The sequence below is a fragment of the Engystomops pustulosus genome, chromosome 1, assembly GCF_040894005.1.
Source record: "Engystomops pustulosus chromosome 1, aEngPut4.maternal, whole genome shotgun sequence".
Lineage (NCBI taxonomy): Eukaryota > Metazoa > Chordata > Amphibia > Anura > Leptodactylidae > Engystomops > Engystomops pustulosus.
In genome coordinates, this window is record NC_092411.1 from 297405738 (window position 1) to 297427893 (window position 22156).

The 22156-nt window shown below is 46.7% G+C and overlaps 1 protein-coding gene across 1 annotated transcript in view; it reads right to left on the reverse strand.

The window, feature by feature from the left end:
• Positions 1-21667, reverse strand: part of LOC140132470 (uncharacterized) — a 34699-nt gene extending 13032 nt beyond the window's left edge. The window contains exons 1-6 of the mRNA XM_072151320.1: positions 20057-21667; positions 18477-18594; positions 15138-15527; positions 14044-14494; positions 11662-11842; positions 4105-4303 (exon numbers count right to left, since the gene is read on the reverse strand). Of these exons, the coding sequence (XP_072007421.1) occupies positions 4105-4303; positions 11662-11842; positions 14044-14494; positions 15138-15527; positions 18477-18594; positions 20057-20182 (1465 nt within the window). The 5' untranslated portion in view covers positions 20183-21667. The remainder of the gene's footprint in view (positions 1-4104; positions 4304-11661; positions 11843-14043; positions 14495-15137; positions 15528-18476; positions 18595-20056) is intronic.
• Positions 21668-22156: the final 489 nt, after the last annotated feature.

Consider the following 22156-nt stretch of genomic DNA (forward strand, 5'->3'; position numbering starts at 1 on the left):
AAGGAGAAGCTGCAGTGCACTGTGCAGGGAGGAGAGAAGAAGCTGCAGTGTGTGGTGCAGGGAGGAGGATGGAAGAAGCTGCAGTGTCTGGTGCAGGGAGGAGAAGAGAAGCTGCAGTGTGCGGTGCAGGGAGGAGAGGAAGAAGCTGCCGTGTGCGGCGCAGGGAGGAGAGGAGAAGCTGCAGTGTGAGGTGCAGGGAGGAGAGGAGAAGCTGCAGTGTGCGGTGCAGGGAGGAGAGGAAGAAGCTGCCGTGTGCGGCGCAGGGAGGAGAGGAGAAGCTGCAGTGTGAGGTGCAGGGAGGAGAGGAAGAAGCTGCCGTGTGCGGCGCAGGGAGGAGAGGAGAAGCTGCAGTGTGAGGTGCAGGAAGGGTCGAAGCCAGGAAAGGAGAGGATTTATTTATTGTCTGATCTTCTTCTTCTTCTTCAGGAAGGTTTTTATAATTATTATTATTTTTATCATATTCTGCCCTTTGGTCACCATCTATTATTTTCTGCTGGGATTGCAATATATGGTTCCTGGAGTATTATTTATTGCTGTGGTTGTTGAAGCATCCTGGGTGCTGGTTACTGATGGACTATGGGCCAATACATCTTCACTCCTGAACAAAATCCTTAGGAATTAAACAGACATTCAAAGGAAATTTCATAATTTTTTAAAATTTATCTTTGACGAGTTGGAGTTGGTTCATGTTACCACAACCAAAATGATCACCAACCCTAATTCCAGAGCCCGCATTGGTGAACCTACTATATGATGTACATCAAACATTGTACAAAACTGGATTACGCCCGGTATAAAGATAAGTCCTTGATGTGGGGCTTAGTGTTAGTGGTCACATGGCAATGGGGGGGTTGACTCTCTTAAAACAAGTGAACGCTGTCCTTATACATGTAGAGATTACACAATAATGGTCATCGTGATAAAGCTGAGAAAAGAGGAAGGCAGTGGTGTCACCTCAGAATTTCCAAACTTAAACAGAAAGTGAAAATCAGGAAATATTTTAGTATTTTTAATAAGAGGTTTTCAAAGAAGTTTCTTAGAAATTACTTTATGTGCCAATGGATATAAATAGATATATAAATTATAATATGATGTACAAAAGTTTTAAGAATATACTTTCACTTGGATGTTTTCACACGCACAAGTCCTAGGTGGTCAGTGTCTCCTGATGAGTCTGTATATAGTTATAGGGGAGCTGTATATAATTATAGGAGACTGTATATATTTATGGAGGGCTTTATATAGTTATAGGAAGCTCTATATAGTTAACGGGGGGCTGTATATAGTTAACGGGAGGCTGTATATAGTTATAGGAGACTGCATATAGTTATAGGGTGGCTGTATATTGTTATGGAGGGCTATGTATAGTTATAGGAAGCTGTATATAGTTATAGGAGGATATATATAGTTATAGGGTGCCATATATAGTTATAGGGGGCTGTTTATAGTTATAGGGGACTCTATATAGTTATAGGAGACAATATAGTTATATTGCGGCTCTATACAGTTATAGGAGATAATATAGTTATAGGTAGACTGTATATAGTTATAGGAGACTCCATTTACTTAGAGGGGGCTGGGTATAGTTATAGGGGAGCTGGATATAGTTATAGGAGGCTGTATATAGTTATTTGGGCTCTGTATATAGTTATAGGAGGCTGTATATAGTTATAGGAGGCGGCATATAGTTATAGGAGACTCCATATAGTTATAGGGGGGCTGGATATAGTTAAAGGGGGGCTGGATATAGTTATAGGAGGCTATATATAGTTATATGGGCACTAGATATAGTTGTAGGAGGCTGTATACAGTAATAGTAGGAGGAAGTATGTAGTTATAGTAAAAAGGCTATATATAGTTATAGTAGGAAGGCTGTATATAGTTGTAAGAGGACTGTATATAGTTGTATGAGATTGTGTGTGTGTGTATATATATATATATATATATATATATGTATATATATATATATATATATATACACTAGGGCGGCTGTATTCATTTATTTCTAGCAACATTCACAGTAAAAGTCTGTGCCCCAGGGCCACCGCCACACTTAATCCAGCCCTGTGGGGAAGTAAGAACAAAAGAGCAGTTATGGTGCTCCAGCCCAGCGCTGCGCACAGCAATGACATCTTCACACCCAAAGAGGCAGCCACTGCAGGTCCTGACTGTGGGCTGTGTAACACTCTCTCCCTCCAGGTATTACGTATTGTCTCCGATAGTGGTAGATGTTGTGAAGAATTGAAAATAACATTCCACATTACGGCCCTCCCTTCCCAGGTGGTGCTGGTTCCCCTGCTGGGTTGGTGACTTCCTCCTCCTTTTAGGTCTCATGCCGCCACTGCACCCTCAATGTTGGATGGAACTCCTTCAGTAGTGCCTAGGCCAGAGTACTCCCTCATTTTTCTCTTATGTATTACTGGTAACATCACAGATTACATGTACGTTATCCTTATAGCATGAATCCAGCAGGATGGTCCCCCAGTAATCAGTAATGTGTATCTAATGCATTTTGGCGGTCACTGCACAGGAACTGGAGCATGAGGGGGTCATGTGAGCCAGGCTGCCGAGGCAAGGACAATCTGTCTTTGGTGGGAGGTATCTCTTCCTCTTCCACATCCAGTGACTCCTGTGATCTGTGCTGCTAGCCACCCTGCTGGGAGGAAAACTCCTCTTCCTCCGCATCCTTCTCCAAAACAGTCACCTGGCTGGTCAATGGAGATACATGACCACTGTGGGATAGCAACCCACCCTGCAAGCCATGTGTGGACTGGCCTTAGACCTTCCTTCCTCCTATTCCACTATGGCCATTGTGACTGGGCTACGCCACTTGCTACTTATATTGTCGTCACCACCACTGTCTGCACAAATTTCTGCGCTGAAGGGGGTGTTCCGATGGACAGACGGGCCATGTGCCAGATTTATCCTGCAAAGTCTGACAGAATTGTGTCGCACACCCCATGTTAAAGGTGCACCAAAAAAGTGGAGTACTCTGTCGGAGCAGTTCAGGGGATGCCAGATTCATGAAGAACGTGCACCACAAATCCTGAATCTGACGCCCCCTGCACCACACAGGGAAACTGCACCTAGTACACAATGCACTGGTCTTAGTAAATGAGCCCCAATGTGTCAAGTTCATGAAAGAGTAGAATCTATGAGTCTCATGCTACAGCATAACATCTGCAAACAAGAAGCATAGAAAACATCCAAACTGCCTCATTCATGGTCTTTGTGACATGGCTTAGACTGCTACGAGAGTCATGAACTCTTTGTGGAACTGCTTCGGTCCATGTCTCCACTAATATCGGTAGCAGTGAGCTGGTTCTTCCCTTGGGTTTGATGCACTTTGAAGGTGGTTTTGTCGTGTTCCTGTTCAGAATTGTGAAGCTCAAGACCATACACATAGCTAAATCATATTATAAAATTCAAATGAGTTATTGAACCACTTCCCTCTTTTTGGGGAGGGTTGACTTTATAGTATGCTGCTGAATGTATTACCCAGGACATTGGGTCACTGATGTCACATCTATAAACTGTATGAGGCCTGCCTTTCACACTACAGATGGACAGAAATCATTAGCCACAGAGGGCACCATGAGTATGTGCTACTGGAGACACAGTGACTAATGGCTACTGGGGGACTGGGTAACAATTGGCACTTTAAACCTTGTGACGTTTGACTAATGTGGTAATGTGATGGTTGGTTACTGGGGGCTCTACGATAATTGTCTCCTGGGGCTCTATGACTACTGGATACTAGGGCTCTGTGACTTTTGGCTATCTGGGGCTCAATGACAATTGGCTACTGGGGACTTCTAACTGTTGGCTACTGGGTGCTCCGTTCCCTTGTGATACTGGAGGCACTATGAATATGAACTACAGGGGGCACCTTGACTAATAACTACATGGGGCACCATGACCATTGGCTACTGGGGACAATGTGTCTTTCATTACCAGAATTGACTACATCCACATGTTGCAGGGAAGTACAGCAATGGAATTGCACACACACTCTCTCAGTGCTTTAAAATAGCCTTTTTAATGTGTGATTCTTGAAAAATAAATTGATCTTTAATAGAAGTTTTGAGAAATTTGCTGATCTTTAATTATAATCTTCTTGAGTAACTTTGAGATCATAAACATCAGCTCCATTCCAGGTGCCCTGAACTTCCGTCTCAGTGCCAAAGATGGTTCTAACCTTAGCCAGGTATGGCACTATGAGTTCTGCCTGCACCACTGATGCCACCACTCGTATGGCTTTACCAGGAGGAACCTCCGTCTCTGAGCTTGATGAAAATGTCACCTGTATGAAGAGACAATAGTCAAAAATGGATGGTTCTAGGTTTCAATGTGTTTGACTATGTGCAGATTTATCCAATCGTTCTCTTATGTCCTTTGTTGATAACCTGATTTGTTCCATCTCCACCATGGTTGGAATTAAAGAGTCAGGGTAATATAACTCATCTACAGTTGTGCTTTTAGTGGTATCTTCCCAATTACATCCGGTGGTATATCATACCCTCAGAGCTCAGATGGGCCGGATCTTCATGAGCACAGCCTATCACATTGCGATGCCGCTGCAGTGCCTCTGGAGAACTACTGGTTCTCTGTCCATGCCGATCTTCCCTACCAAGACGGGCTTTGGCACATTGTTCACTATATGGAGCATTGAATGTCTCCTAATGACCGCCTGAGACTGTATTGTACAAGTTTTATGCTACTTGCTGTTTTTGCCTTTCCTTTCTGGATTGTTACATGTTTTTACTATGTTAAAATCTTTAATAAAAATGATTGAACTAAACATGGACGTTTCCTCATCCATCTCATGTGTCACTGCCCTAAAAGTGGTGAAACAATTGGTAATAAAAGAGGAAGGGAGAAATGAAGAAATAAATAGATGAAAGTAGGGAAGATGGGTGTAAGTTTTGAAATGAACCACATCAATGTAGGTTAGTTGGGAGGAAGGAAGACAATGGAGAAGCAAGTCAGGTGCCATCGACCTCTATTAAGGACATGATGCCCCAATATCACCGACCCCCATGTGGTCATGTGTATGGGGCCTTGGTCTGTATTTTCATAATGTATGAATATGTATGATAGAGAAATCAAAGAATCTGTTGTGCAAAATAGACGTAGAAAATCACGGTGGTTAGATAAAGGGGAAGAATAGTAGATGCCACAACGTGGAATAGACCGTTTGCTGAATCAGGGTCGGACTGTCCTACCAGAGAACCCTCCATTGGGTCCAGGCTCACCTAACTTACTTATAGAGGACCTGTCAGGTAAATATAACCCTCTAGCAGCACTTACTAAATTAAGAAGCTCCCTAGCCCTCCCCCAGTTACAGCATTGTTGAATCTCTAGCTTTATCAGAACATACCGATAAGCTAGAAAACAATCCACTAAGTAGTGGTCCGATCGTGGGACCTAGCTTATGGTGGTCCGGCGTATTTATAAGGCGGCGATCCGATGCACTCCCCTCTCTTCAGATTCTCTCTCGGACCACCACTCCCACGCCTGATGTCGGGGGTGACTGCCTGGCTGTCAGGCTTAGAGGTTGTGGATCCTCTGAACCACTGCGGACGATGGCACAAGCCACTACCTGGGACCGGAGTCTAAGTGGCACCCGGTTTTCACCAGAGCCCGCCGCAAAGCGGGTTGGACTTGCTGCGGCGTGGTACCACCAGGTCGTTCCACAGGCGTGACTTGTCCGCAGTGGCAGCCAAGGTCGAGGTACAGAATCGGCAGGCAATCTCGTAGTCGGGGTCAGGCAGGAGGTCAGGACGGGCAGCACAGGTTCATAGTCAGAGTCGTAGCAACAGGTCAGGACAGGTGGCAAAGGAGCGTAGTCAGAAACGGAACTGGGGTCACAACAGGAAATCTCAAGAACAGCACAAGGCATCAAATACAGCTTTCTCTAGGGCGCAAGGCACAAAGATCCGGCAAGGGTAACAGGAAGAGGCAGGGTTAAATAGTTAAAGGGAAAAGGCCAGCGCCAATTAGTGGCGCGCTGGCCCTTTAAATTTACAGAACTTGCCGCGCGCGCGCCCTAGCTGTCGGGGACGCGCGCACACAGCCGAAGGGGACGAGGAAGCTGCGGACGGAGCCGACGCCGGCTGGGCAGGAGCCGGGACCCGTAAGTAGCGCTTGCGGCGCGCTGGCGGGGGACTGACGGCACGGGTGAGCCCGCGATCCGCGACGGGGATCGCGGGACCACCCGTGACAGTACCCCCCCCCCTTCGGCCTCCCCCTCTTTCTGGGCTGGAGGAATCTCTGCAGGAGGTCCTGGTCCAGGATATTGTCCTCGGGCTCCCAGGATCTCTCCTCAGGCCCGAACCCCTTCCAGTCAACCAAGAAGAACCGCTTACCTCTTACAGTCTTGGCATCAAGGATCTCCTTTACCTCATAGATGTCAGAGGAGTTGGCCACCGGAGCAGGAGGAGACAGCTGTCGGGAAAAGCGGTTCAAGATGACGGGCTTGAGCAGGGAGACATGGAAGGAGTTCGGGATGCGCATGGTGGGAGGAAGGCGCAGCTTATATGAGACTGGATTGATGCGATGCATCACCTCGAAGGGACCCAGGAAACGAGGACCGAGCTTGTAGCCAGGAATTTTAAGCCGGACGTATTTGGAGGACAGCCAAACCTTGTCACCAGGAGAGAATAAGGGGGGAGGCCTGCGTCTTTTATCGGCTTGAATTTTAGTTTGCGTCGAAGCCTGTAATAAGGAAAGGCGGGTCTGCTCCCAGATGGTTTTTAAGTCCTGTACCAACTCCTCAACAGCAGGAACATCAGAAGCCACGGGTAGAGGTAGAGGCGGGCGAGGATGGAGTCCATAGTTGACAAAAAATGGAGCGGAACCCGCTGATGCAGAGTCCAAGGAGTTATAGGAGAACTCCGCCCAAGGCAACAATTGGGACCAATCGTCCTGACGGGCAGAAACAAAGTGGCGTAGATAGCAGCCCAAAGTCTGGTTAACTCTCTCCACCTGCCCGTTCGACTGGGGATGATAGGCGGAAGAGAAGTCCAACTTCACCTGTAGTTGGTTACAGAGAGAACGCCAAAATTTCGAGACAAACTGTACTCCACGGTCAGAGACTATGTGTCGTGGAAGTCCATGGAGTCGGAAGATGTGGTGAAAGAACTGGTCGGCAAGACATGGAGCAGCTGGCAAACCTGGCAGAGGAATAAAATGTGCCATCTTAGAGAACCGGTCAGTCACCACCCAGATGACGGTATTGCCTGAAGAAGATGGTAGATCCGTGATGAAATCCATAGCAATATGAGTCCATGGGCAGCTGGGTATCGGCAACGGCAGAAGAAGACCAGCAGGCTTAAGACGTGAAGGCTTATTCCGGGCACAGGAAGTACAGGCACCCACAAAATCCCGGACATCTCTGGCCAGGTCTGGCCACCAGTAGAATCGGGTAATGAGGGCGATAGAACGCTGCACCCCAGGATGCCCAGCCACAAGGGAGCAATGTCCCCAAGACAGAATTCTCCTCCGTAGCGCAGGTCGTACGTATGTCTTGCCAGGAGGTAATAGACGAAGATCCACTGGCGCGGCCAGTACAAGTCGGTCAGGAGGGATAACATGACGAGGAACCGGTTCTTCCCCAACGACATCCGAAGCACGAGAAAGGGCGTCTGCCTTGATGTTCTTCTCGGCCGGACAAAAATGAATGAGAAAATCGAACCGGGCGAAGAAGAGTGACCAACGAGCTTGGCGTGGGTTGAGTCGCTGAGCAGTCTGGAGATAGAGGAGGTTTTTGTGGTCTGTATAGATGCTGACCGGAAACCGAGCTCCCTCCAGGAGATAACGCCACTCTTCTAGGGCAAGCTTGATCGCCAATAATTCTCGATCTCCTATCCCGTAATTTCTCTCTGCGGAGGAAAAAGACTTGGAGAAGAATCCACAGGTGACGGTGCGGCCTTTGGGACCCTTCTGCGTGAGCACTGCTCCGGCCCCTACTGAGGAGGCATCCACTTCCAGATGAAAAGGCTTTTCAATGTCGGGACGCACCAGGACTGGAGCCGAGGCAAACAAAGATTTTAAGTTCTTAAAGGCCTCCTCAGCTGCCGAAGGCCAGAGTCGGGGATTGGCACCCTTCTTGGTAAGCGCCACAATTGGAGACACCAGAGAGGAAAAACGTGGGATGAACTGGCGGTAATAATTCGCAAAGCCCAGAAATCGCTGTATAGCGCGCAGTCCCACTGGGCGAGGCCACTGAAGAACCGCCGACAGCTTGGCAGGATCCATACAAAGGCCTTTGTCCGAGATGACATAGCCGAGAAATGGAATACTCTGCTGATGGAACAGACACTTTTCCAGCTTGGCATAGAGACGATTGGTCCTTAATCGACTGAGTACTTGCCGTACTTGGACTTGGTGGGTCTCAAGGTCCGGAGAAAACACGAGGAAATCGTCCAGATAGACCACCACACAGAGATAAAGCAAGTCTCTAAAGATGTCATTCACGAACTCCTGAAAGACGGCTGGTGCATTACAGAGTCCGAACGGCATCACCAGATATTCAAAGTGTCCATCACGGGTATTAAAAGCGGTCTTCCATTCATCCCCTTGGCGGATACGAATGAGGTTGTAAGCCCCACGAAGATCCAACTTGGAGAAGATCTTGGCTCCACAAAGACGGTCAAACAACTCAGTGACCAATGGCAACGGATAACGGTTCTTAACCGTGATTTTGTTAAGACCGCGATAGTCTATGCATGGTCGGAGTGACCCGTCCTTTTTGGTCACAAAGAAAAAACCTGCACCAGCCGGGGAGGAAGACTTGCGTATAAATCCCCTCTGCAGATTTTCTCGGATATAGTCCGACATGGCTGAGGTTTCTGGTACAGAAAGTGGATACACACGACCCCGTGGGGGAGAAGTGCCCGGCAACAGATCCACAGGACAATCGTAGGGACGGTGAGGTGGCAACGTCTCAGCTTGCTTCTTTGAGAAGACATCACGAAAGTCCTTATAACATGCCGGAAGACCCTCCAGGGCCTTAAGGGACACAGAAGAGACCAGAACTGGCACAGGACGAGGCAAATCCACACAGCGAGATTGGCAGTCGGGTCCCCACCGAAGGATCTCCCCCATCTTCCAGTCAAGAACGGGTGCGTGGAACTGCAACCATGGTAGACCCAACAGGATAGAGGATGTGGAACGTGGAAGCACATAAAAGGACAGGCTCTCCTTGTGCAGCACACCGACTTGCATAGACAGTGGCTTGGTGCGGTAGTGGACCGGGTCAGAAAGGATTTGTCCACTGACGGAGGAGATGACCAACGGCCTTTCAAGACGGACCACAGGAAGGTGATGCCGGGAGACCAAGGCGGCATCCACGAGTCCAAGAAGGCAGAGACCTGGATCTGGGTGCCGGTGCCCACGCTGAGAAGCACCGGTATCATCAAACGTGGAGAAGCTTTGCTCACACCTAGGGACGCTTCTCCCAAGAACCCTAGGTGCTGGCGTTTCCCGAAGGTTGGGGACGGATTGAGCAAGACCCCAGGAAGTGTCCAGGACTGGCACAGTAGAAGCAGAGGTTTCCCTGACGCCTTCTGATACGCTCCTGGGGAGAGAGTCTGAGCCTGTCTACCTCCATAGGCTCCTCCACGGGTGGTACATCAGGGGGCTGGAGCGGTCTTTGAAAAGCAGGAGCCAGGCGAGGAAATCGTTGTGGGTGAACTTGCGGTTGCTCTAGGCGTAATTCCTCTCTAAATCGCACGTCAATCCGGGTGGCTAAGGTGATAAGACCACACAGGGTAGACGGCAGATCCCGAGCGGCCAGAGCGTCTTTAATATGAGGGGCAAGTCCCTTCTTAAAGGTTGCGGACAGGGCCGCATCGTTCCAGGAGAGTTCCGTGGCCAAGGTATGGAACTGGACCCCATATTCTCCCACGGATGAGGCCCCCTGGCGGAGATTCAACAGTGCAGTCTCGGCAGAAGAGGCCCGTGCAGGTTCCTCAAAAACGGACCGGAACTCCACCAGAAATGCAGTGAGATTGTCTGTGACCGGGTCGTCTCTGTCCCAGAGAGGAGTAGCCCAGGCCAGGGCCTTACCAGAGAGAAGGCTGACGATGAAGGCCACCTTGGATCGTTCCGTGGAGAATTGAGACAGCATCAACTTAAAATGCAGGGAGCACTGGGTTATGAAACCCCTGCAAGACTTGGGATCACCATCATACTTCCCGGGCATAGACAGCCGTAGCCTCGGTTCAGCGGCGGGAAGAGAAGCCGGGGTAGCGGGAGCCACTGGAGCGGCCTCAGGAACCTGTTGTTGCTGCTGGGTGGCCAGCAGCTGCTGCAGCATGGCGTTAACCTGTTCCAGCTGTTGGCATTGAGCGACAATCTCTCGGGATTGTTGACCCACGATGGCAGCCAGAGTCGGCCGAGTAGGAAGCGGCACCTCAGCAGGATCCATGGCCGGATCTTACTGTCAGGCTTAGAGGTTGTGGATCCTCTGAACCACTGCGGACGATGGCACAAGCCACTACCTGGGACCGGAGTCTAAGTGGCACCCGGTTTTCACCAGAGCCCGCCGCAAAGCGGGTTGGACTTGCTGCGGCGTGGTACCACCAGGTCGTTCCACAGGCGTGACTTGTCCGCAGTGGCAGCCAAGGTCGAGGTACAGAATCGGCAGGCAATCTCGTAGTCGGGGTCAGGGAGGAGGTCAGGACGGGCAGCACAGGTTCGTAGTCAGAGTCGTAGCAACAGGTCAGGACAGGCGGCAAAGGAGCGTAGTCAGAAATGGAACTGGGGTCACAACAGGAAATCTCAAGAACAGCACAAGGCATCAAATACAGCTTTCTCTAGGGCGCAAGGCACAAAGATCCGGCAAGGGTAACAGGAAGAGGCAGGGTTAAATAGTTAAAGGGAAAAGGCCAGCGCCAATTAGTGGCGCGGGGCCTTTAAATTTACAGAACTTGCCGCGCGCGCCCTAGCTGTCGGGGACGCGCGCGCACAGCCGAAGGGGACGAGGAAGCTGCGGACGGAGCCGACGCCGGCGGGGCAGGAGCCGGGACCCTTAAGTAGCGCTTGCGGCGCGCTGGCGGGGGACCGACGGCACGGGTGAGCCCGCGATCCGCAACGGGGATCGCGGGACCACCCGTGACACTGGCTTGATGCTGCAGTCTCCGCCTCCTCGAACCACCCCCTCATGAATAAGCTGGACCACTAGACTTAACAATGCAATACTTGGGGAGGGCTAGGGTGCGCTGCTAGAGGGTTTTATTCGCCTGACAGGTCCTCTTTAATTCCAAATTAAATACAGAAAAAATATTTCTGACTATGTGTTAATGTGTTTAAAGCTTATAAAATAATACACTTAAAAGTGAATAAATGAAATAATGAATAAATAAACTTGAGGTATAAAAATAAAAGGAAAAAAATAAATCCGGAGAGATGTTGTTTCTCCCACCGTTATTACACATTTTCATAGTTTTTGCATGTTTTATTTAAAGTAGAGACAAATGCATCCCTCTAGCTGTTCCATTAGTAATTGGGGTCTACATATAGTAGTGTCCCAGGGTATAGAATAATCTGTTTATCCTATTTATTAACATTTTATGTACCAATTTATAATAAGGTCTCCAATAATATCCTGTAAGTAAAGTTTAGGTTCTTGGCCTTTCTGTCATTGTCGTCTCTTACCTGGGTCTCATTGGTCTCCCCGAAGCTCCATGTGTTGGTTGTGCTTGCAGTTATTTTTACAGATGTCTTAACTTCAGCAATAACAGGAATCCCGGCTGTAAATGTGACTTTAGTACCAATCTTAAATGTGAATCCATGTTCCTGGGAGAAGGAACTGGAGATCTTCACTGACTTAGTAAACCTGTCACAAGTAAGAGAAGAGGTAAGTTATAGCAGTGTATTCAGATTTGCCCTTATACAAATCCCTGGTCAGACCACACATGGAATATTGTGTACAGTTTTGGGAACCAGTGTATAAAAAATATATAGTAGAACTGGAACGGGTGCAGAGGAGAGCAACCAAGATTATTAGGGGAATGGGGGGATTAGAATACAATGACAATAGCAAAATTTGGGATTATTCAGTTTAGAAAAAACGATAAATGGGGAGATCTCATTACAATGTACAAATACCTCAACGGGCAGTACAAGGATCTCTCCAAAGATCTTTTTAGGCCTATGACCAGGACAAATGGACATTGTCTACACCTAGAGGAGAGGAGGTTCTACCATCACCATAGACAGGGGACATCCTCTACACCTAGAGGAGAGGAGGTTCTACCATCACCATAGACAGGGGGCATCCTCTACACCTAGAGGAGAGGAGGTTCTACCATCACCATAGACAGGGGGAATCCTCTACACCTAGAGGGGAGGAGGTTCTACCATCACCATAGACAGGGCGCATCCTCTACACCTAGAGGAGAGGAGGCTCTACCATCACCATAGACAGGGCGCATCCTCTACACCTAGAGGAGAGGAGGTTCTACCATCACCATAGACAGGGGACATCCTCTACACATAGAGGAGAGGAGGTTCTACCATCACCATAGACAGGGGGCATCCTCTACACCTAGAGGAGAGGAGGTTCTACCATCACCATAGACAGGGGACATCCTCTACACCTAGAGGAGAGAAGGTTCTATCATCTCCATAGACAGGGATCTGATGTTTATCTGGATAACAGACGTGAGGAGGACACAGGATGGATTAGTAAAGAGAGTTTGAAGCTTTGGAGGGTGGCTATTAGTCTCAGAGTCCGGAGACTAAGCATTCCAGAGAACTGGTGCGACTCTGGAGAAGTCCTGGAGATGTGCATGAGTGGCCGAGATGAATTTAATATCACTGGCAAATCTAAGAGCACGGGTTGGGAGATAGATTGAAATGAGAGAAGAGAGGTAGGGAGGTGCAATATTATGCAGAGCTTTGTGGATGAGGGTTATGATTTTAAGCAGAATTCGCAAGGAGACGGGCAGCCAGTGCAGTGACTGGCACAAACTGGAGGCATCTGTGTAGCGTATGGTCTGGAAGATGAGCCTGGCTGCTGCATTAAGAATAGATTGTAGAGAAGAAAGTTTAGTGAGTGGAAGACTAAAAGGGAATAACAGTAGTCTAATCGAGAATGAATCAGAGCAACAATTAGCATTTTAGTAGTTTCAGTTGTTCAATGGGTGGATTCTGGAGATGTTTCTGAGATGCATGCGGCAAGAGCGAGCAAGAGATTGAATATACGGTGCAAAGGAGAGGTCAGAGTCCAGCACAACCCCAAGACAGTAGACCTGTCTCGGTGCTATTATGTTCTGTAATTAATTTTTTTGTTTTTTGGTGTTCACCGTATAGCCTAATAATAATGTTATCTTTATTCTGTGGGTCGATACGATTATGGGGATACCATACTTCGATATATTTCCTACGTTTTACAAAATATGCCAAATAAAAAATCTATCATTTATTGAGTGGAGGCTGCTGCTGGTCATTCTACTGAGTGGAGGCTGCTGCTGGTCATTCTACTGAGTGGAGGCTGCTGCTGGTCATTATACTGAGTGGAGGCTGCTGCTGATCATTTATTGAGTGAGGGCTGCTGCTGGTCATTTATTGAGTGAGGGCTGCTGCTGGTCATTTATTGAGCGGAGGCTGCTGCTAAACACCTTAATAATGAGGGGGTAACATATATGTGTATTTTTAAGTGCAATGTGTGACAGCATGATTTTAAATATATGGGGGCCCACTGGTATCTAATAAACCTCCTGTCTCCTTCAATGTCCTAGGTATTTTATTCCTGCACTGCAACTTCTAAAAAATAGAATTTATTTCTTTAACATTTTATCCCTTAACAGGAGGGAGAACATCTGTAGCTCTCGAGCTGCCCCTCTTAGCCCGGTACTGTCTGCCGTATCAGGCTTTTATGAGGGTCGGAAAGGGCAGTTCTTCTGACGATGCCACATCATAAATAGAATGCACCCGTTGCCTGCTCCTACCACTGCTTGGTACCACAACGCAGCACCGGCACCAACAATCGGAATTGGAAAAATATGTCTGTAGCATAAACCTTGTTAGACTCACGTAAAGTCCTGCTTCAGTGGGACGCTGCCTTTCCTGTTATCATAGATCCTCTCCTCAATCGCTTCCGGATTTTCAGAAACTTTTTTCGCTTGGTCGGGAAGAAATGTAAAGCTGATAACATCACTGATTGTCTTGTCTGGGGTAAAAGACAGGAAGCGAAAGCTGTTATAGTTCCACCCCATCTGCTCACGTACATATCTCCCGCCCTCTTGTATGGATCCTCTGTAGATGTTTCCTTTGTCCTTATCCACACACCACAATTTCCCATCGGGAGCAAATGACATAAAATAGATCAGTCGGAGCAATCCTCCTTCAGCAACTGTCATGCTGTTTTTAGTCCAATCATAATCTGGGCCGGTTGGTGGTTTTCCTTTCATAAGTTTGTCTTTTTTGGTCACTGCGTACAGGACACCGTCTGGATCAAAGAACAAGGTTTCACAGAAGTCCCAACCTGCAGAAAAAAATGTATAAATGTTCTTATTACATCAATCACTAAATTGTGTATGTGGCCGATCCTAGGGGGGCATTTATCATACACCAGCACTTTGTGCCCCAGCATAACATGGAAGCCCAGGCCATCCAGCACACAACTCCAGGCCTAATGAGTGGGTGAATGGGCAGGGATGGGGTCAGAACATCCCACGGTTGCCCATGGCACAACCCCACACACCTACTGAGCATGGAGGTGACGTGAAGAGGGGAAAAAAAATTCCTGGAGGTGCACAAAGAATTGTGATTATTTCAAGGCTTATATGCCAGAAAACGATGTACAAGTCCTGATATACCTCCCCCATAGATTGTAAGTTCTTCCGAGCCGGTTCCTCACTTCTGTGGTTCCCCATGACTGTTTTTACTCAGAAATGTCTTATTTGGTTTGTATATGTCCCCCATGGCCATATTATGTTGCTATAGAAATACAATATGTTATTATTATTGTTGTAGTTATTATTAATTATTAATATTAGCATTAGATAACAAACACAAAGGACAAAGAAGAACTAAAGAAGCTCCTGTTCAGAAGCTGAAAAACATACAGAAATATTGTAATGTGATAGAAAACACTGTAAAGTTTCTCTTCCTGAAGATATATTCACCTATTGACCCAATCTTGGTGGCTTGTCCGTACACCCAGGATACATACTCGTTGTCGGGCTGTGGACCCTTGTAGAATGCCGCTTCTTTGGTTGTAGCGTACAATTCTCCATTTGGGTGAAAGAAAAGAATTTTAAATTTGCTCCATCCTCCTCTTCCTACTCTTCTGGCCGTAGAAAACCAATCTCCATTATTTGATGGAATGGGGCCCCGGTAGAGATCCTCCCCTCGAACACAGAACAGCTCCCCCTGTGGGCTGCACAGAACACGACTGACATTTTCAAGTTTTCCTAAATTTGCTGCCCTATCGTAATAGTTGTCCATAAGATTTTCTGGTGGTAGACCGATTTTCATGGTAGCATCTTTACTGGCAATGGTTAGTAGGAGGGCTCCTGAAATAAAAATGAAAAAAAGAGATTCAGGCTCAAAAATATGAATGTTTCTTTGCCACTTTTTGTCTATTTTTGCATTAATAAGAACATTTTTGGAGCTTCCACACATATTTATGAAACATTTGTGTCACTTTTGTATCACTGCTTCACTTTGTCTGAGGCCCGTTCCCCACTTGCGAGTGTGATGCGATGAACTCGCATCACACTCGCAACGCAAGCTGCCGGGAACGCACGGCCTGAACGCTGCACCGCGGGAGTGAACTCAGCATGTCAGTTCACTCCCGCGGTGCAGCGTTCGGGCCGTGCGTTCCCGACAGCTTGCGTTGCGAGTGTGATGCGAGTTCATCGCATCACACTCGCAAGTGGGGAAGGGGCCTGACACTTTAGAAAACTGTCATAAAGAGGCGTGGTGGGGCTTAGTTGGAGTTTTAGCCACATTTATTACTGAGATGAGCTACAGTTCTGTTGCAACAGTATGAAACAACTGTCATATTCCGAAAACAGACTTTTTTTATGTTAACACTGCAAAGTGTAACTAACAAGGTACCAAATCATAAAGCAGAAGAGTAATCAAGGATTAGCCAAAAAGTCAAAATCACAGCATGGTGTCCAATAATTTCACAAGGAGTCAAAAACACAAATCCAATAGCAGAGACAGGTATATTAAACTAATATATATATATATCAAACTGTGATATGTTGGATAATAAATCCAGGTGTGGGTGCAAGCCTCAGAGAACCCAACTCCAGGGTAATCAAGCAGGTAATCACATTAAAGGTGTTTTGTATTCACATAGAGTAAAAGGTGCGACGTTTCAGCCCCTCAATGGAGCTGTTTTGAAGATACTTGAAAATAGCTCCATTGAGGGGCTGTAACGTTGCACCTTTCACTCTATGTGAATACAAAACACCTTAAACACTACAGGAGTGCTGCCTGGCCTTCTATTTTCTTTTATCTATATAGTGTATATTGAGTAACAACAAGTGTAACAAACAAGGTACCAAATCATAAAGGAAAACAGTAGTCAAGGTTTAGTCAGAAAGACAAAGCCAATAGCAGAGGCAGGTACATTACACTAGCAGATATAGATTGAGTGACATGATCCTGCACCAGAAGCCTATGGTTCATCCCTCCAGCTTTTCAATACAACCTTTTTCACACAAATTCCCTCCTCATAGAGGCTGCTGACCTGTCCATCACACAGCCTCTAGCAGGAGAAATAATTTGTGGAACTAACTCCTGCAGAAACTCTGATACCTCATGCAATGGATAAACTGCACTCACAGCGAGTCCAGGTACTGGAAAATCACTATTATTTTTAATAGTTTTTTGAATGAAAGACTAATAATGAAGTTATATGCTTAAGGAAGACCTGTGAATACTCTAAAGCCATCTGCCATGGAGAGGACCTTCCTTTTATAGACCTTTCTCTGGATGTCCACCACTCACCACCTCTCCATGACTGGAGGTTTCACACAGTAAGGAACAGGTGGACTAAGTCACCATTTACTGCCGATCCACAACATCCTCCCCAGTTACATGACCACCTTTAGGCCCCCTGATCTCTGATCAAACCTGTAGCCCTTCTTGTAGCGGTGGACTCGGGGTGGTGGTGCGGCATAGGTGCATTTTTTAAGTGCTTCTTATTATAATTCGGTCCAAGATAGAACATTTTCATGAAGATCTGTGTTTTAGAGGACCAAAGGGGGTTTTATATATTTATATTTAGTTTTTTTGTTTTCAATAGACAATAGAGTAACATTGGTTCGGACGGATTTCATTCCGAACTGATTCAAGTATCAAAAAACTATAAAGCTGTGGGAAATCAAATATTGTATGAATCATAAATGTATTAGATTACTCTCAGTCGTCATGTAATGATTTTGTCTGATGAGAATGATTTCTTCTATAAGAAAACTTGTCAGCAGAAATGACCTAATAAACCAGGTAATAAACCACTACTTGTATGTTGTCTAGCAGCTTCATACGTTTCTTTCATGCCCCAGTGTGGTGGCATCAGCCAGAAAATCAATGTGGTAGTGAGAAATATAGGGGGTCATTTACTAAGGGCCCGATTCATGTTTTCCCGACGTGCTGCCCGAATATTTCCGATTTGCGCCGATTTTCCCTGAATTGCCCTGGGATTTTGGCGCACGCAATCGGATTGTGGCGCATCGGCGCGGGCATGCACGCGACGGAAATCGGGGGGCGTGACCGAACGGTAACCCGACGGATTCGGAAAAACCGCCGCATTTAAAAAAAAAATTGGTCGCACGGGCCATACTCACATGCACCACGATGAAGACGATGAACATCGGGGCATCTCGGCAGACCTCGGCGCAGCAGCGCCACCTGGTGGACATCGGGCGCAGGACCGAATTGCCGAAAGACCCGAACGCTCGTCAGAGAAGCCACCGCTGGAACGCGAATGGACCGGGTAAGTAAATGTGCCCCATAGTGTTTGTATGAAGTCATGGGGCTGAGAGCTGACTGATGTCGAGCTTTCCAGAGCTCAGAATCCTCCGTCCACTCTAATGGACTGTCCTGTCTCCTGGGACATTGAAATGACTCTGATGCATTGTGAACGTCTGGTGTACAGTATAAGGTGCACTCTGAGGCAGAGAGAGCTGGACTTCAGTGCTAAAATCTCCGTCCTCAGGACTTCATGCAACATTTTACATCTCACTTCACTCAATTCCATTCACTTTAAGGTTTCCTGCACATGAACACACATTAGGAGGCTATGGGCACACGTGCGGCTATCAAGGACAACAGACCACAGACCACACATGAAAGACAATAGAAAAAGATTGAGCCAAAATTTGCACAAAGGTACGGGACCTGCTCTGAAATTTGCAGTGCGGGCAGTTGGCTCACACACATATCATGGAAACACATCACACACTTGATGACCTTGATGTTATCAGAAATGTAAACGGTTCTATCACCTGTCTGCGCCATTGGTTCCTTGTGGGTTACGGTGAGGACACTTGGTCGTCTGGAGAAGCTGTGACCGGTACTTGAGACCAGAGGAGTCTCCAGGAGGTTACACTGGATGAAGATTCTCTGTAACACAGAATATTTATGAGACCATCAGGACACGCGGCCTCCCATTTCAGAGTCATTCCTCCTTATAGTAACCACAAGGGTTATTGTATGAATCTAAAGCCCAATCACAGAGAGATTATTCTGATACACATGTATTTTGTAGAGCAAGTCATGAAAATATAGAGTAGGGGAGATGGGTCTAATATAACCAAGTGGATATCTATATGCTGAAAGAACATAAAGCACAATTTGAAGCAAAAGATTCATCCAAACTTTGATGTATCTGTGACGCGGCTGAGATTCGGCTGAGATGCGGCTGAGATGCGGCTGAGATGCGGCTGAGATGCGCCTGTGCTTGCATCCAGCTCCATCAATTAAGTAATTGTGACCATATTAAGAAGTTACTGTCAGGTCTTCATGAGCTCCTTGATGGAGAATCTGGTGGAATTTGCAGGACTTACATTTTTATAAAACAAGCAGTGACTCTACTGACAAAATGTTGTATTTAGGAACATGGTGGAAGTGAAGAATTTCTAGTATCATAGTATCTTAGTTTGTACGGTTGAAAAAAGACACTTGTCCATCAAGTTCAACCAAGGAAGGGAAGGGATTGGATGAGGAAGGGATTTAGGGGAAACAATTCTATATAACAACCATCAATGTTATTTAGGTGTAAAAAGGCATCTAGACCCTTCTTGAAGCTCTCTGCTGTCCCTGCTGTGACCAGCGCCTGAGCTCTGCTGTCCCTGCTGTGACCAGCGCCTGAGTTCTCTGCTGTCCCTGCTGTGACCAGCGCCTGAGGCAGGCTATTCAACAGATTGACAGTTCTCATAGTAATAAAGCCCTGTCGCCTCCGGTGATTAAACCTTGTTTCCTCCAGGTGGAGACAGCGCCCCCTCGTCTTTTGATGTGATTTAATCTGAAACAACCACCATATTTTTTGTATGGACCATTCATATATTTATATACATTAATCATGTCCCCTCGTAGTCGTCTCTTTTCCAGACTAAATAAATCTAGTTGTTTTAATCTTTCCTCATAACTAAGACCCTCCATACCCCTTATCAGTTTTATGGCTCTACGTTGAACCCTCTCCAGCTCCAGGGTCTCCTTTTTATGGACCGGTGCCCAGAACTGGACAGCATATTCCAGGTGTGGCCGAACAAGTGCCTTGTACAGTGTAATATTACATCCCTATCACGAGAGTCCATACCACTGATACATGACAAGATCCTACTGGCTTTAGAGGCAGCTGCTTGACATTGTGCTGTTATTCAGTTTATGATCTACTCGTACCCCCAGGTCCTTCTCAACAAGGGACCCTCCCAGATTTCCTCCAAGGACATCTCTACTGTCATTTACACAGCCTGAAACCCAATGCGCCTCTAGTGCCAATACATCCTCCACCACCGTCTTTCTCATTAAAAGTTTTACTCGTTAGCCTCCCACCTCATCTGATCTTCGTCTTCTCCCGTTTTACCTTTCCTGGGTCTTCTTGCACCTCATCACCTTCCTTCACACTGTGGAGCTTAGAATTTATATCACAAGAGTCCAGGTGTATGGCTAATATTTGTCTAATATTTAATAAGAGTTTTTTATCCAACATGGAAGCCGTCTGCACTGTATATGTTAGCAGGTCACCCTGAGATCACATGATCCAGGAAATAAAATAGTTTGGGGAATTTTACAATGAAGAACGTGTGAAGAAACTTGTTTGCTTTTCCATTGTTGGTTTAGTCTGTTTGAATGTAAATGTGATCCAGCAACTAAGAATCTGGACTGCGGTACAAATATTAGGACCCTTTAGACTAAAGGACTTGATATATTTTTATCTGGAGGAGAAAATTTGGCACAGTTGGTGCAGGTCGTTGGACGTGGACTCTCCCTTGTGGTAAACGATAAGACAGGACTTACTATTGACTTTCTGTAATGTTTGAGCTCAGACAAGCATCACAAATAAAACACCTCCATAAATACTTCTTCCAGTATATGGGCCTCACGTTGGTGGGGTACGATAAGCGAATTACTGCTATAGTCACATGTCACATGCTGGTGGCTACTGGTGGCTCACTCCACAGGGAGGCCAAAATCCTGTCCTTGTCAGAAATGTTGTGTACAAAGGAAATGAGACCAGTCATTTTGATCTTAAATGCTGCTCCTTGGAATTAATCCTCAATCTGATTGGCACTTCTTATATCTTAATTCGGACAGGATCACTATAACAAGTTTTGTTACAAACGGTGTCACAAACCTGGATCACCAGTGCCAGAACTAGTACTAGTCCCCACCCAGAAAGTATTATGGGGTTTTCATAAGTTCACCTACAAAAATGTTCCTCAGTGAAGGGAGGAGTAAAGCGAACCTCCTCCTCCCAGTGACATCACAGTCAGGGCGTGGGAGGGCGTGGGAGGGGGTGGGAGCAAAAACCCACTGGATTCAAATTAGTGAGTCCAGTGGGAAAACCCTTTGTCAGTCTTGGGAAATCTTCACTGGAAGGCTGTCCAAATCGTATTTGCTAAGCTTCCTCAGCCGAATAATTCTATATAATACTCTATAACTATTCCATAGTAAGGTTATTCCAATTTTTTCCCTTTTAATTTTGTAGCTGTTTGTGTTGTGTTTATATTCCTTTTTAACCTTTTTACCTTTTTACCTGGCAATTGTATGATTTTTATGTATGCAGTGTCCTCTGTACAAGTCTCTGCTTGTAGCCTTATAGAATTTAAGTTTCTGAAGAGATAGGACTACTGGGAGCCATTTGTATTAACCGTATAGCTAATTGCATCTGCAACATCCCCCAGGAGGGCCTAGCCTTTTCTTGGGGCCTGGAGACAGCCGGGGCCCAGAATACCACAGTGGCTGGCGATTGTGGCCTAGGGCACGCTGATATCACGGTGCTTCGTATGGGGACCGGAGGGTTGTCCCACAGCCTGGCAGGTCTCCAGCAGGGTGGTGTGTGCAAGAAATAAGGAGGGAGAGGCTGATGCCACGATTTCTCCCTGGGGAAACCCCTGAGGTGTCTGTGAGATGAATCCCTGGGGGATGGATGGGGAAGCCCGGGGTGGTAACAGCTGTATCCAGGGATCAGACAGAGGCAACGTTGTTTAAATTAACTCATGGTTCTTTATTGAACAACGGGTAGCTGGCAACGGGCCTAAATGGTCAACAGCAGATTCTGGCACTGGAGTGGTCGTGGAGAGTGGTCCGCAGGATAAGGCACCAGCCTTTTAGTAGATGCAGGCTGGGGTAATGGAGATGGAGCTGTATCCACACTGTGGAAGCTGCAGCTCTGGATTAGAGTCTCTAGACTCTGGTCCTGGGATTGGGTTCTGTGTCAGTACTGAAGGTATACTGAACACGGTTCTCTCTTCACTCAGACCATGTGGTCTGGACTGGTAGCAGATTTTAAAGAGGTAAAGAGGCCTATGCTCCCCCTGCACAGGGGTTTTATACTCCCCATGATCAGGTGGTAGCACCTCTCCAATCACATTCCAGTTTATAATAAAGCCATGTAATTGGATAACATCTTGACTATTGGCTTTCCAGGCAGAGGCTACAGCTGCAGATTACATGAGATCTC